General features: G+C 41.4%; 1 protein-coding gene across 1 annotated transcript in view; it reads right to left on the bottom strand.

Annotated features, from left to right (window-relative positions):
- Positions 1-1,060: 1,060 nt before the first annotated feature.
- LOC135697532 (uncharacterized) overlaps positions 1,061-14,187 on the bottom strand; it is a 336,829-nt gene continuing 323,702 nt past the window's right edge. The window contains exons 5-8 of the mRNA XM_065217290.1: positions 2,606-3,046; positions 2,101-2,478; positions 1,784-2,038; positions 1,061-1,722 (exon numbers count right to left, since the gene is read on the bottom strand). Of these exons, the coding sequence (XP_065073362.1) occupies positions 1,449-1,722; positions 1,784-2,038; positions 2,101-2,478; positions 2,606-2,640 (942 nt within the window). The 5' untranslated portion in view covers positions 2,641-3,046 and the 3' untranslated portion in view covers positions 1,061-1,448. The remainder of the gene's footprint in view (positions 1,723-1,783; positions 2,039-2,100; positions 2,479-2,605; positions 3,047-14,187) is intronic.

Below are 14,187 nucleotides of genomic sequence, written 5' to 3'. Positions count from 1 at the left end.
GTTCTTTAAGGGTATTGAGGTTAATGCATATTCGAAATCTGCATTAAAAATGGAACCAGAACCCAAAATTTCATAAATTTTGGTACACTTGAACTATTTTAAATAAGTACGATTACATTTGCAAAAATCACCTTATTAGCGCCCCTCGGTGTCACTTTGTATGGGAGCGAGCTGTCAATTTGTCAGTTTAGTGTCAAACAGTGAAATTATTATTTTGCTTTAAATCTTGATTTAAAACTCGAGATGAAAGTGTGTTGGTTTGAAAAAAATATCGCTGTGCTCAGAAAACGACGCTCTTTCAGATGATATATAAAAAACGATATATTTTTCAAAGTTAAAGAGCCCAATTGATAAATACATGGATGTCATCATATCTGGGAAGACTCAGCGCATTTCGATCGACCGGATTAAACCTGCTTTTATATTCAACCCTGACTTCGAACATCATCCTTCGGACGATCACCGAACTATAGTTACACCAACAGGACACCGGATTAGATTTTTGGTGTAACTGGGGGGAGCTTGTGGGATGCAAGTGATGAAATGGATACCACCCTGGAATTTGCAGTTGTTGACAGAGCTGTGCGCGAAGAGAGAGAAAGGACGGTGAGAAGGAGGGAAAAGAAAAAGAAGGATTATTCTTGTAACGCCGAGTTTGAAATTGCGTGTAATTTGCCAAGAATAAAGAGTTTGATATTATCCGTAATAAACGTCTTCGATCATTGAAATCGGTTCGAAACACTACAGGTCTGTAAAAGTTCTAATGCCTGGATTTAGACCAGCATTATAATTTTAAGGATCGCTACTCTTGCTTCAAATCACACAAGGGCGTAGCCAGGTTTCGAGCTAGGGAGGGGCGAAAAAAAAATTACCATGGAAAATTTGGCCGAATGCCATTTCACCGAACGCCATTTCCTCGAAAGCCTTTGTGTTGCCTTTGTGTTGCCGATGTTCACACATTATTTCCTTCAATTACAAGATATGGGTACAATGACCTACGATGCTGCGCTTCCGCCCTCAGTGTGTTTGGACCTTTAAGTTAAAATCTGCTAGTTTTTGTTTTATTTTGTTACATAAAAGTCGTTTTTATTTGCTTTCTCTCATTAATATGTACATTAATCGTTTGTTACAACATTTAAAACAATTATTACATTACTTCTAAGGAATGGATATTGGTTTAATCAAGTCACACAAATTATGTTTGCTAGATTTCTTAATAAAAGTTCCCACCACGCTCGACGCACGTGGAAATAGATTATCCTACAGACTGTTTTCTTTAGAAATTAGGCTCAATTAACTTAGCGAAATCGTTTAAATTAAATCTTATTAGTAACGTCCGTTACAGTTACACTGGTTAAGCTTATTGTTTGTCCTTTCGAGTTTGTTCCGTTACTATTATTGCATCTCTCTTTCTCCATCCCGGTCATCGGACGCGACATCGACGAGCTTCAATATCGCGTAATCTCCCGATCGGAGTACTTCCCGCTCATTTTGCCCACCGAGAACCGGTCCGAGTACCGGTCCCGCTCGTCGAACCGGTCCGTTTTGTAGTCGATCTCGTGTGGCGTGTAGCCGATGCTCTTCTGCCAATGTTTGGTCCAGTAGAGGTCCTCGTTGCGCAGCTGTTCGGGAGTTTTCGCATCGCGGCACACGATCACGCAGTAGATCATGCTACCAATCAGCGTCGCGAAACCGAACACCAGGAAGACCACGCCCAGTATCCTGTGAATTGCGAAAGGGGTTAAAATTGTGCTCTGTTAGAACTCGGCCGAATGCATCTTACCACACGAACAGGGGCTCCATGAACTGCATGACTATCACGAAACCCAGCGTGACCAGAATCAGTCCCAGGTTGAGCAGGAGCATCAGACAGCAGACGCCCTTGACGTTCGGACAGAATGGGTTCGGAGCGGACATTGCTTCTACCTTGGCGCCGTGACGTCGCGAACTGCGGCCCGTTTTGGCCGTGCTGGCTACGCTGTACACGCTACGGGGACCACGCGAAGCATTGTGTTGGTTACGATGGGCACTGTAGCGGCTGCAATAGAGGGACATTTCGTTATTAGAAGGCAAACATTGTTTTCCCCTGCTAGTAGTTACCTTATTTCCGAGGGAGCTTTGTATGCAGCGGACGTGACGTAGATATCGCTTCCGGTTTCGCCGCCATGATCGTAGCTCAGAGCTGACGGTGCACGTGGTGGAGCGCGTGTCGGTGGACTAGAGAGTGGTCGTGGACCTCCGTTGGTGGTGGTGGTGGTGGTTCCATTCTGCTGGTACTTGTCCGTTCGGGACTTGCGGGATGGAGCCGTTGGTGGCGTGGCCCGTTCATTGGCCACGGTGTACTCCGAGACGGTTCGATCCGAGGGCGCCCGCTGGCTATCTTCGCCGTCCGTGGAGTAACCTCGGTTGGCTTGGGCATACGGCAGATCTACGGTATCGCGACCGCCATGGCTGGCCACGTAATGATTGCCCTTAACCCTGGAAAAAAACATAAATAACGCATTAGTGGGCGGTGATATGCATTTACTTTCGCTTTTAAAAGCTGTGTAAAAACACGCTCCCATTTCACACACACTTTGGATGAGAGGAAAAGTTGCAAACTCACTTTTTGACCGTTCGCTCGTGGATGTTTTTCAACATTTTTTTCGTTTTTTGGTGGCGATCCGACTGGAAGTGCTACTAAGATGATGGAGGTGGGTGGTGGTGTTGGAACTTTAAACGCTAGTAATTATTTGATTGCCGTCGGACGGTTTCCCCTTGGTTGGTTAACTTTTTGTTTCGTTCGTTCAGTTATTCGGTTTCGATCTTCATGATCATGATCAATGTTTCGTGATCGCCGGTTTGAATACACTTCGGCTGGTGATCTAGAAGGTTGATCCGTCGTGGTCGTCGGCGTCGTTTCCCATTCACATAGTCTCACGCGTGAGTGTGGCTACCTGCCTCGAGGTCTGGCCAAGCTAGAGTTGCCCCCGATCGGTGGAGAAAAGAGATCGGTGCTGGTTGATTTCAAAGAGCCAAAATTGATGGTTTCAATAGCTGGATGAACCTGAAAGTGAAATTGAGAAGAGAATGGATTATAGTTATTATGGCTTGATTTGCTAATGAAGGTTGCGGGTGCGGGGCAGAGGGTAAATCGGTTGTTTTTTTCCTTTCTCCCGTTTCGTGCTTCTGTGGTGGACCGGAGCAACTTTTAATTGGTTTTACATAATGTGGGGTTTATTGTTTTTCTTTTTTTCGATTTAATTGGAGCGATTGGATAACATAAGTATAAGTTGGTAAAGGAGATGTAAAACGATGGTTGAAGATTTGAACACAATTTTCTCCAATTATTAGGCTCGAGGTACTCGAGGCATGTTGCCATAGTTAATCATAGGCAGCTTTTTTTTATAATACTCATGTACAATCAAAGGAATTTCTCTCACATATCCAATTTTTCTCATTCACTGAATTAGTTATTCTGACGAAAACCTTTTTTTATCTACATGGGGTGAGGATTGACTCTTCTTACAAACTTCAAATCCGACAACAGACCTTGAATCCATTTTTAGGAAGATATCAGAAAATTTCATAATGAGGACAGTCAACAATGAACACTGGAGTGGCCCTAATCAGGTCAATCCAGAAATTTCAAACAGCCTACTAAAGTTTGAAGCTATTTGGTTCACGGGAAATTTGTATGGGAAAAATCGCCAAAATGTATTGGGGAATAAGGCACTTTCACATTTTTGGCTCTAGTTTGCGCTTTAGGTATTCGATTTTCTTGCTGTGAAAAATGAAGAACCTTTGGGGTCAAGATCGCATGTCAATCCGCTAACCCTGAAAAGTTATTATAGCGTTTGAATTCAACGCCAATTCAAGGGCCTAACGCGATTTGCACGGTTTTCACCAAGAACAGTAATATGTGCACAGTTACGGTCTATTGAAACGGGAAAAGGATTGGCCCAGTGGTTACGGTTTTATTCCGAGTTCCGCAAGGGCATCCGGCGGGGGTGGAGGTACCAGTCGTCTAGAACATAAGGTGATGCTGTAAAACCACAACAACGGGCTTCTACACTGAGGAAATTGTCTCTACAATTTCCATAAGCTGCGTCGTATGAACGTATTTGTTTTAACTAGTTCGTTTATTTACTAGGCTCAGTCGTGTGTGACACTTTGCGGAGCCAAAAATCAGTAATCTTTGAATTTAAATTTTACACAGCAGTAGTTCCAGGTTAGTATTGGGTACACTGAGGAAATTATAGATGTGATTTTCATAGTCATTATCGCATACACTTTCATACGCTTCGTATGAATTCATAACATTCGTATACACATCATTGTTCAATACAATCATAGATATACGACAATCGTGTGAAGTGCATAGGTCACCGTATGATTTATGCAAAAAGATTTATTGAAAACAAAATCATCCGATAATCGTATGAAATGTTTGCTGACCGAAACCAAGATGGCGGATAGAACAGTAATATAATGTCAGTTTGGTGAACGTAAACAAAACCTTATGTTGACAAGTAATTATGTTTTGCACGTTATGGTTATCTACTTTTACATCATGATATTATTGATTTATAGCAAGCAGAATCAGTAGCAGCGGTATACCAACAATATACAGCTTTGTCAGCCACTGATCACTCCTGCACCGGGCCAATGCTGGCAGATATAGTGCATCCATGAGGAGTTGATGCGGGTCGCGGTTCCGGTCACGGCAGCTGTTGTGCTCATCATCATCAGCATCATCAATCACCTCCCAGAAGTAGAACCAAATTTATTAGTCTAGAATTTATTCGGCATGATTTCAATAAAATTGTTTACTTAGCAGATTTTTTTTTTAAATTGTCGAAAATAGCACAAATCAAGTTGCATTAATGTCCCTAATGAGTTTCATACGACGCATCGATGAAATTATTTGCCTCAAAATGATAAAATAATGTTCATAGCTAAATCTTATGAAATCCATAATAAATTCTTGTCGCAAAGAATCATACGATATTACCAACAATCAATACGAAACTAACGATCTAAAATTGGCTCACTACTTGACTAGCCTATTGGTCCCAAGCAAACGATTAACGTACCCCATTCTAGACGAAATTCTAGTACTACGCAATGTTTATTTTGATTCGCTATGAAAGTTTGACAGGTAAAGTGAGGGGTTATTGGTTTTTCCTATGTTTCGAGGGGTGAATCGATTAGCTTGGGACCGAAGAGAGTACCAGAGTTGAGCCAAAAAGTTGAGCACGTTATTTCGGGACCTTCTAGGCTTAGAGTTACCTCTATGATATTACCACAAACGAAGTGACAGACGGAGCGGCTCGAAAACTTTGGTGACTAACCTGCTATTTCAATTTTTCAGTGTACCACATGGCAACACCACTACTACTGGATTGTACTAGCATTTTCACCAAATGTATTAGAATGTTTTGGTTCTATCTCTTTCACTCTACTCAAAACTGAAATGCATAAAAAATGACAAAATGATACACTCTTTGTACACTGTCAAAGAATCATTGTACACAAAATAAACTTTGTTCAAATCAAAACAAAAAAATTAACCCATCTGGTGGATGATGGCACAAGCTTCCAAGAAAATTCTATTACAGTGAACCACATTATTTTAATGGATTTCTTCGCCAGTTAGTCGTCTGTCACTTCGTTTGTGATATTACTATGAAAATTGCTCGATTTGTATTCTCAGTGTACCAATTACTCGTGGCGGGCTCGAGGTTAATGGGTAACAAATTCGATTGGAAGGAGCAAGGTAGGAAACTGGTTTCTGAAGCCTCCTTCAGATACTACTCTCGGACGGTTGACCACATTCTGGCTGGGCAGGGGCAAGTAGCACAGAAACAGGAGGATAATAAGACTGGGACACAATGGCTGGAAATTGTTTGGAAAAGAGGGGATGGTCAAATCAAACTCTAACATCAGACAAACAAAGGAATTCGTAGATTGCCTGCATGTAGGGAAGATCACGGGTTCCCAATATATCTCTTACTTCACGGAAGGGTTGTCTACATCGGGCCACCAGGGTATCCAATATATCCAATATCGTGCTCTGGAGGCGTCATTACCTGGGCAATACCAAACTGCGTGATCGATGTCGTTTTGCACCTACATATATTGCTGTCAACGAAGTTTATTCTACAGAGATGTGCATCTAGCCAGTAGTGGTTGGACATAAGTCTTGACATCACGCGAATGAAGCCCCGACTTACATCCAGACCTTTGACCCCGCTCTCGAAGAAACATTTGGAATAATGGAATACAACCACCGCCCAAGAGAATTATTTGTCCAATCGTTTGGCCAACTTAAAAGAGAACTTTGACGTACTAATGGGAAAAATTCATTGTGTGAAATTCTGCTATCATAAATCTCGCCTTATTGTGTGCCCACCTTTGCGAGAGAGTCTGCCTACTCATTGCCTGCGATTGAGCAATGTGAAGGGACCCATACAAAGGTAATCCTTTATGATCTTTCGACCAGCAAACTGCTCCCTTACCTTGGAAATGAAATAATATGAGTGCCTACCTTGTTTCATCGACCGAATAGCCTCAATCGAACTGAAAAGGCCTGTACTCGAAAAAAAAATGCAGCAGACAAAAGTGTTCGCCGAAAATTTATTTTAAGTCGGATTTTCTCGGAAAAGTGAAAGTCGAATGGTCATTTTCATCCATTCTTTCTTCAACTCCAGCGCGTTCTTAAACACCTTGGACGATTTTCGAACTTTAGCCTTCATTATGGCCCAAAATCTTTCCACCGGACAAATCTCTGGTGAATTTGAGGGCTTGGCGGTTTTTGGTACAAAAACAACGTTATTGTCTCTGTACCAATCCAACGTCGATCGCGTAATGGCATGATGCCAGGTCCGGCCAAAATAATGTCTCGCCTCCGTGGGACCACAGGAAAGGCAACAGACGCTTCTCGATGCACTCGGTGCGGTAAATTTGAGTGTACCCCATTAGGCATAAATACGTTAGGCATACGGATGTTAGGCATACGGACGTTAGGCATAATGGACGTTAGGCATAAAGTCATTAGGCATAATTGACGTTAGGCATAATATACGTTAGGCATAATGGACGTTAGGCATAAAATACCTTGCTGCTGTGCAACTCTAGAAACCTGCTTAACCTGTAAACCTGTAAACAATGCTTAAATTAGGCTTAGCGTTAAATACAAAATGATACAAGTTGAACAAACATAGTTTATTTAATAAGCACAGTTTGGAATCCATTATTTATCATATCATAAGTGACGTATCTACATATTTACTTAGTAGCGATGATTAGTAGCGATAGTGGTTAAGTAATCTTACAATGAAAACTCAGCTTAGTTTTGAACTATATCTTGAAATCACACATTTGTTGTAATATATTCTTACACACATATTGCAAAAGTCAAAGAAGAAAAGGTTTTCCTCAAAGAACAGCTCATGAAATAAAGAATGGTGAATTCTGTGATTTTTCATTCAATAACAAAAAAACAGCCAAGGTTGAATAAAATATGATGCCAAAGAACAGCTCATGAAATCAAGAATGGTTAATTCTGTGGTTTTTCATTCAATAACAAAAAAACATACCTGCTGCTTCCAGGATTTCCTGCCATACTTTTCGATACAACGATTCTGATTTTGTTGTCATCAGAATGAAAACTAGCGGAACCGTCTGCTGATGTGAGGGAGCGATACTTCCATGAACAGTGACGAGTTGCCGAAACAAACTAGGAACTGTGGCAAACGTACCATCTGTAACCCAATACTTTGCCTGCCCAAGACGTCGTTCATGAGTTCCAAAAATTAAGGCTCTTTCATTATTGTCACCGAAGTCAGCAATCAATAGACGGTCTCCATTATCATCCTTCTGGAATTCATCCGGTAGATTATGCCTAACGTCCATTATGCCTAACGTCCTTTATGCCCAACGTCCATTATGCCTATCGTACATTATGCCTAACGTCCGTATGCTTAACGTACGTATGCCTATAGTCCGTATGCCTAACGACCGTATGCCTAACGTCGTGCACCCGGTAAATTTCGCTGTTGATGGTACCCATTGTGATGTACGGTTTACTCAGTTTACCGCATTAGGCCATATGCCAAGCCAGAGCAAATATTTTTTTTGGCGAATTTGACCACTTTCTTCTTCCTTATGTCTTACGGAACATCAAACCGTGATTTTACAACGTAGAACTCCAGCCCCGGTATCTGCTTTGCGTCTGCCTTGATGTAGGTTTCGTCATCCATAACCACACACATCGGTTTCGTTAAGCACTCTCGATACAGCTTCCTTGCGCGGGATTTGGCCGCCGTGTTTTGTTGATCACGCCGGTTCGGTGCCTTCCGGACCTTGAATACACGAAGTCCAGCTCGTTTCATGGTTTACTGAACGAACCAGGCGGAACGCTTTGCCTTCAGAGCCGCGTCGCGAAGCGAAAGGTTCGGATTACGCTTGAAATAATCCAACACCTTCCGGGCCTTCACAGGGTCAGCTGTCTTCGATTTTCTTCCACTTCCAGCCCACCGCTCGGTCGTCTGGGACTCCTTAAACGATTTTACCACCCGAGACACAGTTGTATGGGTGATTCCCAGTTGTCTTCCGATCCTTCTCATTTTTTTTGTTTCTTTTTTTTTTTTTTTTTAAATTATAGTCACTTTAACGCTCTTGGGTCATTCGTGACTTGTCCGGGGGTGAGATTTGAACTCGTGACTTTGGCGTGAGAGGTATGGATGCTAACCACTACGCCGGGGTCGCCCCCAATATCCATCTCATGGTCACAGTCGGATTTTCCATGACGGCACGCAAAATTCTCCGGTGTCTTTCTTCTTGTTTCGATGACATCTCAATAACCACTGAACCGATTGTTATGAAATTTTGCACATGTAAATAATTCACTCCAAACTAGTTATACCCAGATTTTCATCAATTTTTACCCACGGATAAAAAAGTAACACACGGATAAAAATGGTGCATTTTTTTTCGAGTACAAGCCTTATCCAAGAAGTTGAAGGAATGTCGGAAATCATCCCCAATGCGAAGTTGATTGCTGCTAACTCAGCAACATAAACGGAAAAAAATTTCCTGAAGTTCCCGAAAGGCGGTTGAGTATTCATTGAAGACGCCGAAGCCAGTGGATCCATCAATGCGTGATCCATCAGTGAAAAATATTCTATTAAAAAATACGGGGAATTGAGATAGGTCGGAGTTGATCTGGAACTCCTTGAATAGCCTGTTTCATGGAGAGATCATAGTCAATGAGGGAACTGTAGTTAGTAAAGCGTACACCAGGGGGTTATAGCAGCACCGACAAACCGACATGACACTTAATTCTGACTTATGCCCGAAAATCGTAAACGGCCGATTTAAATGTGCAGTGATCCGAACTGTCAAAACCATATGATTTTTTGATCTAGATAAAAATAATTTGTCAAGAATAGATCAGACACGAACCAATTAATAACTTTTGCATGCGGGTTCATGGCTTAGCTAAATATTTCCCGCGAACACGGAGCCAGATGTCAGTGAGGTGAGCACCCCACCATGTCCCGGAAATTGATCGTACCCCAAGTGCATTTTGAATCAAACCAGACTCCAAGTTATTTGAAGGTCAAAGATTGGGTAATGTCTCTGTTAGGTTGGAAACCGCTGCCTTGTAAACACTACCAATTCAGTTTTTTTTTTTTGCGGTAAACACGATCCCCAAATTTCTGGTCCAGACGGACCGATTATCTAGGGAATTATGCAATGGTCTTTGCAAGATTTCCGTACGTGGACCTCTCAGGGAAACCACGGCATCGTATGCAAACTGTCTAAGCGTGCATTGATTATCTAAGCTTGGCGTCCCGTAGCCTCACTTTTTACCTGTGCACCAGCTTTCAAAACCAGATTTAATGCCATATTCATACTCGAATCGGTTGAAAAATACAATTATTCTTCTAAAGACTGGACTCTGAAAAAATGCGACACTTTGTTTTGGGTGTAACTTTTTATTGCGTTGGTAAAATTAATGAAATTTTGGGTAATACTAGTTTAGAGTGTTATGTATATGTGTGCAAAATTTTATCGCGGTCAAGTAGTTTTCAAGATGCATTCGAAACAGAAAGAGTTACGCCAGCAAATCTTGGGCGCGGTGATCGATAATCCTGGTCAGTCGCACAGATGGATCGGCAAAAGGCTTGGAATCCACCATTCCACCGTGTCCCGCGTTGTGAAGATGTTCCAGGAGACGAAGACCATCGAGTGGCGCGCTGGAAGCGGCCGAAAATCGAAAACGGAATACCCAGAGAAGGTGCGGAAGATAAGGCACTACTTTAAGAATATCCCGAACCTTTTCACCCGAGACGTGGCCAAAAAGGTCAATTCGTCGAAGTGGTTCGTCCGGCAGACCATGATGCGGGCTAGGCTACGTGTTTTAAGGTCAGGAAGGCGCCAAACCGGACTGACAAGCAAAACACGGTGGCCAAATTGCGTGCGCGGAAGCTGTACCGTGAGTGGCTGATCAAGCCAGGCTGTCGCGTCATGGACAACGAGACATACATCAAGGTGGACACCAAACAAATCCCCGGCCTCGAGTTTTTTGTCGGTACGTTCCGCATGGAGGTTCCGGAAAAGTTCCGGAAGAGAAAGATGGACGAATTCGCGAAGAAGTACCTGTTGTGGCAGGCGATCTGCGAGTGCGGACGGTACAGCAAGCCGTTCGTTACAACCAGCACCATAAACGGGCAGATTTATCAAGAGGAATGCTTGCAGAAGCGCTTGCAGAAGCGCTTGCTGCCCTTCCCCCGCTCTCACGCTGTTCTGGCCGGATCATGCTTCGTGCCATTACGCCAAGCCTGTAATGGATTGGTACGAAGCGAAGGGCGTTACCCAAGTAACAATTTCGGTTTTATAAGGATTCTGTAGAACATGATTTAAACTTGTAGCATGCTTTAAAACCTCCATAAAACTTGCAATGTTACTTGGGTAATGTGGTCCCGAAGGAGGCGAACCCGCCAAATACACCAGAACTTCGTCCGATCGAAAAGTTTTGGGTGATAATAAAGAAGAAGTTGAAGAAAAGCGGAAAAACATTCAAAACCGATGAAGCTTTGAGAAAAACTGGGAGAAATTGTGTAAGGAAGATGGGCAATGCCTCGCCCAAGATCTCATGAGCAGTGTTAAGAGAAATGTACGAGCATTCAGCTTGGGGGGGGGGGATTCAATAAATAAATTATGCCAAAACATAGCTAATATATAGTTATTTAATCCCAGAAAATTTGGGAAGTATCCGATTTAAAATGAATTTTTGGTGATCATTTTTGTGTGTCTCATTTTTTCTGAGTCCAGTCTTTAGTCTACTCGATATCTATCCATTGAAAGCAATATTTTGATAATTGTTTATGTTTTGAGAGTTGGTGCACAGGTAGATTGAGGTTAAGGAAACGCCAATGTCTAAGCAGTTATCAATATCTTTGACATAGAAATTATAAAGTAAGGGACTTGAACATTAACCTTGGAAGCCTGGTTAAGCCGCTACGCTAATTCTATAAGTTGTCAGTTGACCTAGATTGAAAGTCATTTGTTTTTCTGACAGCAAATTATACAAGAAATTATAAAAAAATACCGGGTAATCCACAACTGTGCAAATTGTCTGACAGTATGTCTATGGAAACAGAATCAAATGCGCCCTTAATATCCAAAAAGACTGAAGCCAATTGTTTTTTTTTATGAACGTATTAACACGGTCTAGTATCATAACAATCTTACGTTTTCATACTGCATCTATAGCATTTATAGTTTGATACAATAAAAGGTATAGGAAAACCATGTGAATTTCATAAATCCATCGTATGATTTAAACTGACCCAACTTATGACAAAAATCATATAACGATCGTATGAACGGTACTAGCAACCGGTGGAAACTAACGATTTTAAATTGGCTCACTACTATCTTCGGTCCCAAGCTAATCGATGCACCCTTCGAAACATAGGAAAATCACCGATCCCCTCATTTTATCTGTCAAACTTTCATGACAAATTAAAACAAACATTGTGTAGTACTAGAATTTCGACTATGATGGGGTAGATTAATCGTTTGCTTGGGACCAATAGGCTAGTCAAGTAGTGAGCCAATTTAAAATCGTTAGTTTTCACCGGTTGGTGAAAGGCTTTCGTTAGTTGAGCTGAGCTGTCAAGCTGAAAATTGGTTGAGGTATACACCGATTGTTCATTATCATCACAATCCTTAAGCAACTATCCAAATTGTTCTTACATGAACCCCTCGAAAATGAATCAGCACTGTCAGAAATAACGTTTGACTTTGATTTAGGTGGACTACAGCCCAACTAACGGTAGCCCAACTAAAACGTAGCCCACCTAAACATAGCCCAACGAGCGAAATTTGACTGAATTGCCAAGGCAGAAACAATGTAAAAACACTTAGATATATATCATAACAACTAAGGCTGGTAAGTTACTGTAATAACTGGAGCACCTAGGTTAAAATGAAATGTAATTTATTTTGAATTCGGAACAAATAAAGAGTTAAAAAATAAGCCATACTCAAAAACAGAAAGAATAGTCGTTTTATGCAGTTTAATTAGGTCTTCCGGCTGAGCACCCCACCATGCCTCGGAAATTGATCGTAGAAAGTTGATCCTTTGTTGACACTTTTATTTTGATTCAATCCAGACTCCAAGGTATTTGAAGGTCAAATATTGGGTAATGTCACTCCTCACAAACTTAATCGCCAAACTATAGGAGAGCTTACAACAAAAAAGACGTCTATTGGAGATATGATGTCCTTTTCGAAGTCATCAGCTGTTGTAGGAAAATAAATGTAAGAACCAAAATTAATGTTTTAAATAAACCAATAACCAACTTCAACTATAGCTTTATTCAGAAGCAGCAATTATTATAGAGCATTGAGGGGCAAAGAAATGCAAAACGATCAACTTAACAACAACCAGTGCCACAGGGTATAGAATTAAAAATAGTTTTGATACACATGATAGTTACTACAAAGAACAGTTTTATTTTAATTATAATAAAGTAAAAATTCAACAAATAGGGGAAATGCAGGTAATGTCGGCCTAAGTGTCCCTAATTTGGGCCCATACATAAATTCAGCAATTGACTAAATTTTCAATAGCAACCAAAAATATCCATTAGTAACGTCCCAATGACGCGTTCATCTAGATAAAATTGATAAATAGCAGATTTTTAGCGATTTTATTAAAAAAAAAATCCGGATGAAATAATGCTATACTACTGATATGAAACATATCACAAATTCACATAAATATTACTACAAAATCCAGTGACGATTACTAAACAATTCACGTAACTTTTAAGTGAAGCTAATTTGACGATCATCGGAACGTCCGATAAAATTTACGTGTAAATCACTCGATTTTCATATGAATCACTTGAAACAACATTTCATTCCCAAAACACGTAATATTCACCTGAAAAGTACGATGGAAAACATTACGTACCTTTTCAGGTGAATATTACATGAATTGTATATGCAGTGAAGGAATTCCGGCAAATCATCACTCCGCAACACAAATTATATGAAGTGTAGTAGGCTGGTGGCACGGTTCATTCGATTCAAAAACTTGACCTCCAAACTGTCGTATTTTCTCGTTAATAAAATGTATACACTTCCCTCACACTTGTAGTGCCAAAACGTGTTCAACATTTGAATTATCTTTTGCCATCAAACGTGTTGGAAATATAAAATTAGATTCACATTTCGCATATTGCAACAAGCAACAACTGCTCCATACTGCTTCATTCATTCATCCGTCAATATTCAAGCAACTTTTTTTTTCGGGAGGCCAGGGCAGGGCAGGGCATGGCTGATCGAACATGAGCATCACGTTCCATGGAGGCTTTTCAGAAGAAATCGAGGTCAGAGTCTTAGTTTTCTCAGAATGCCAACGGCCGGGCACGCCCCCTGAAGTTTATTTGTTATTGATTATTAATAAGTGTGACCGCAACCTGCTGATCTCGCCGTTCTCGTCCTGCTTCGGATCGTAGGCGCGTCCGCCTTGGGATTAGTCAGCATTTGTTGTGGAGTAAATCATGTTCTCATTCTGTACGGCAATTTCCACCTCCTGCAGCTTTCAGACAGCGTATGCAGCAAAGGTCCCGACACGACGTCTTCTTTGGTCGTGGACGGAGGACGGCTGGGCGGCAGCTTTTT

The sequence above is a fragment of the Ochlerotatus camptorhynchus genome, unplaced genomic scaffold (genome assembly GCF_037179485.1).
Source record: "Ochlerotatus camptorhynchus isolate MF236.1 unplaced genomic scaffold, CSIRO-AGI_Acam_v1.1 ptg000071l, whole genome shotgun sequence".
Lineage (NCBI taxonomy): Eukaryota > Metazoa > Arthropoda > Insecta > Diptera > Culicidae > Ochlerotatus > Ochlerotatus camptorhynchus.
Note: the sequence above shows the minus strand (reverse complement) of the source record. Positions and strands in the feature narration are given on the sequence as shown.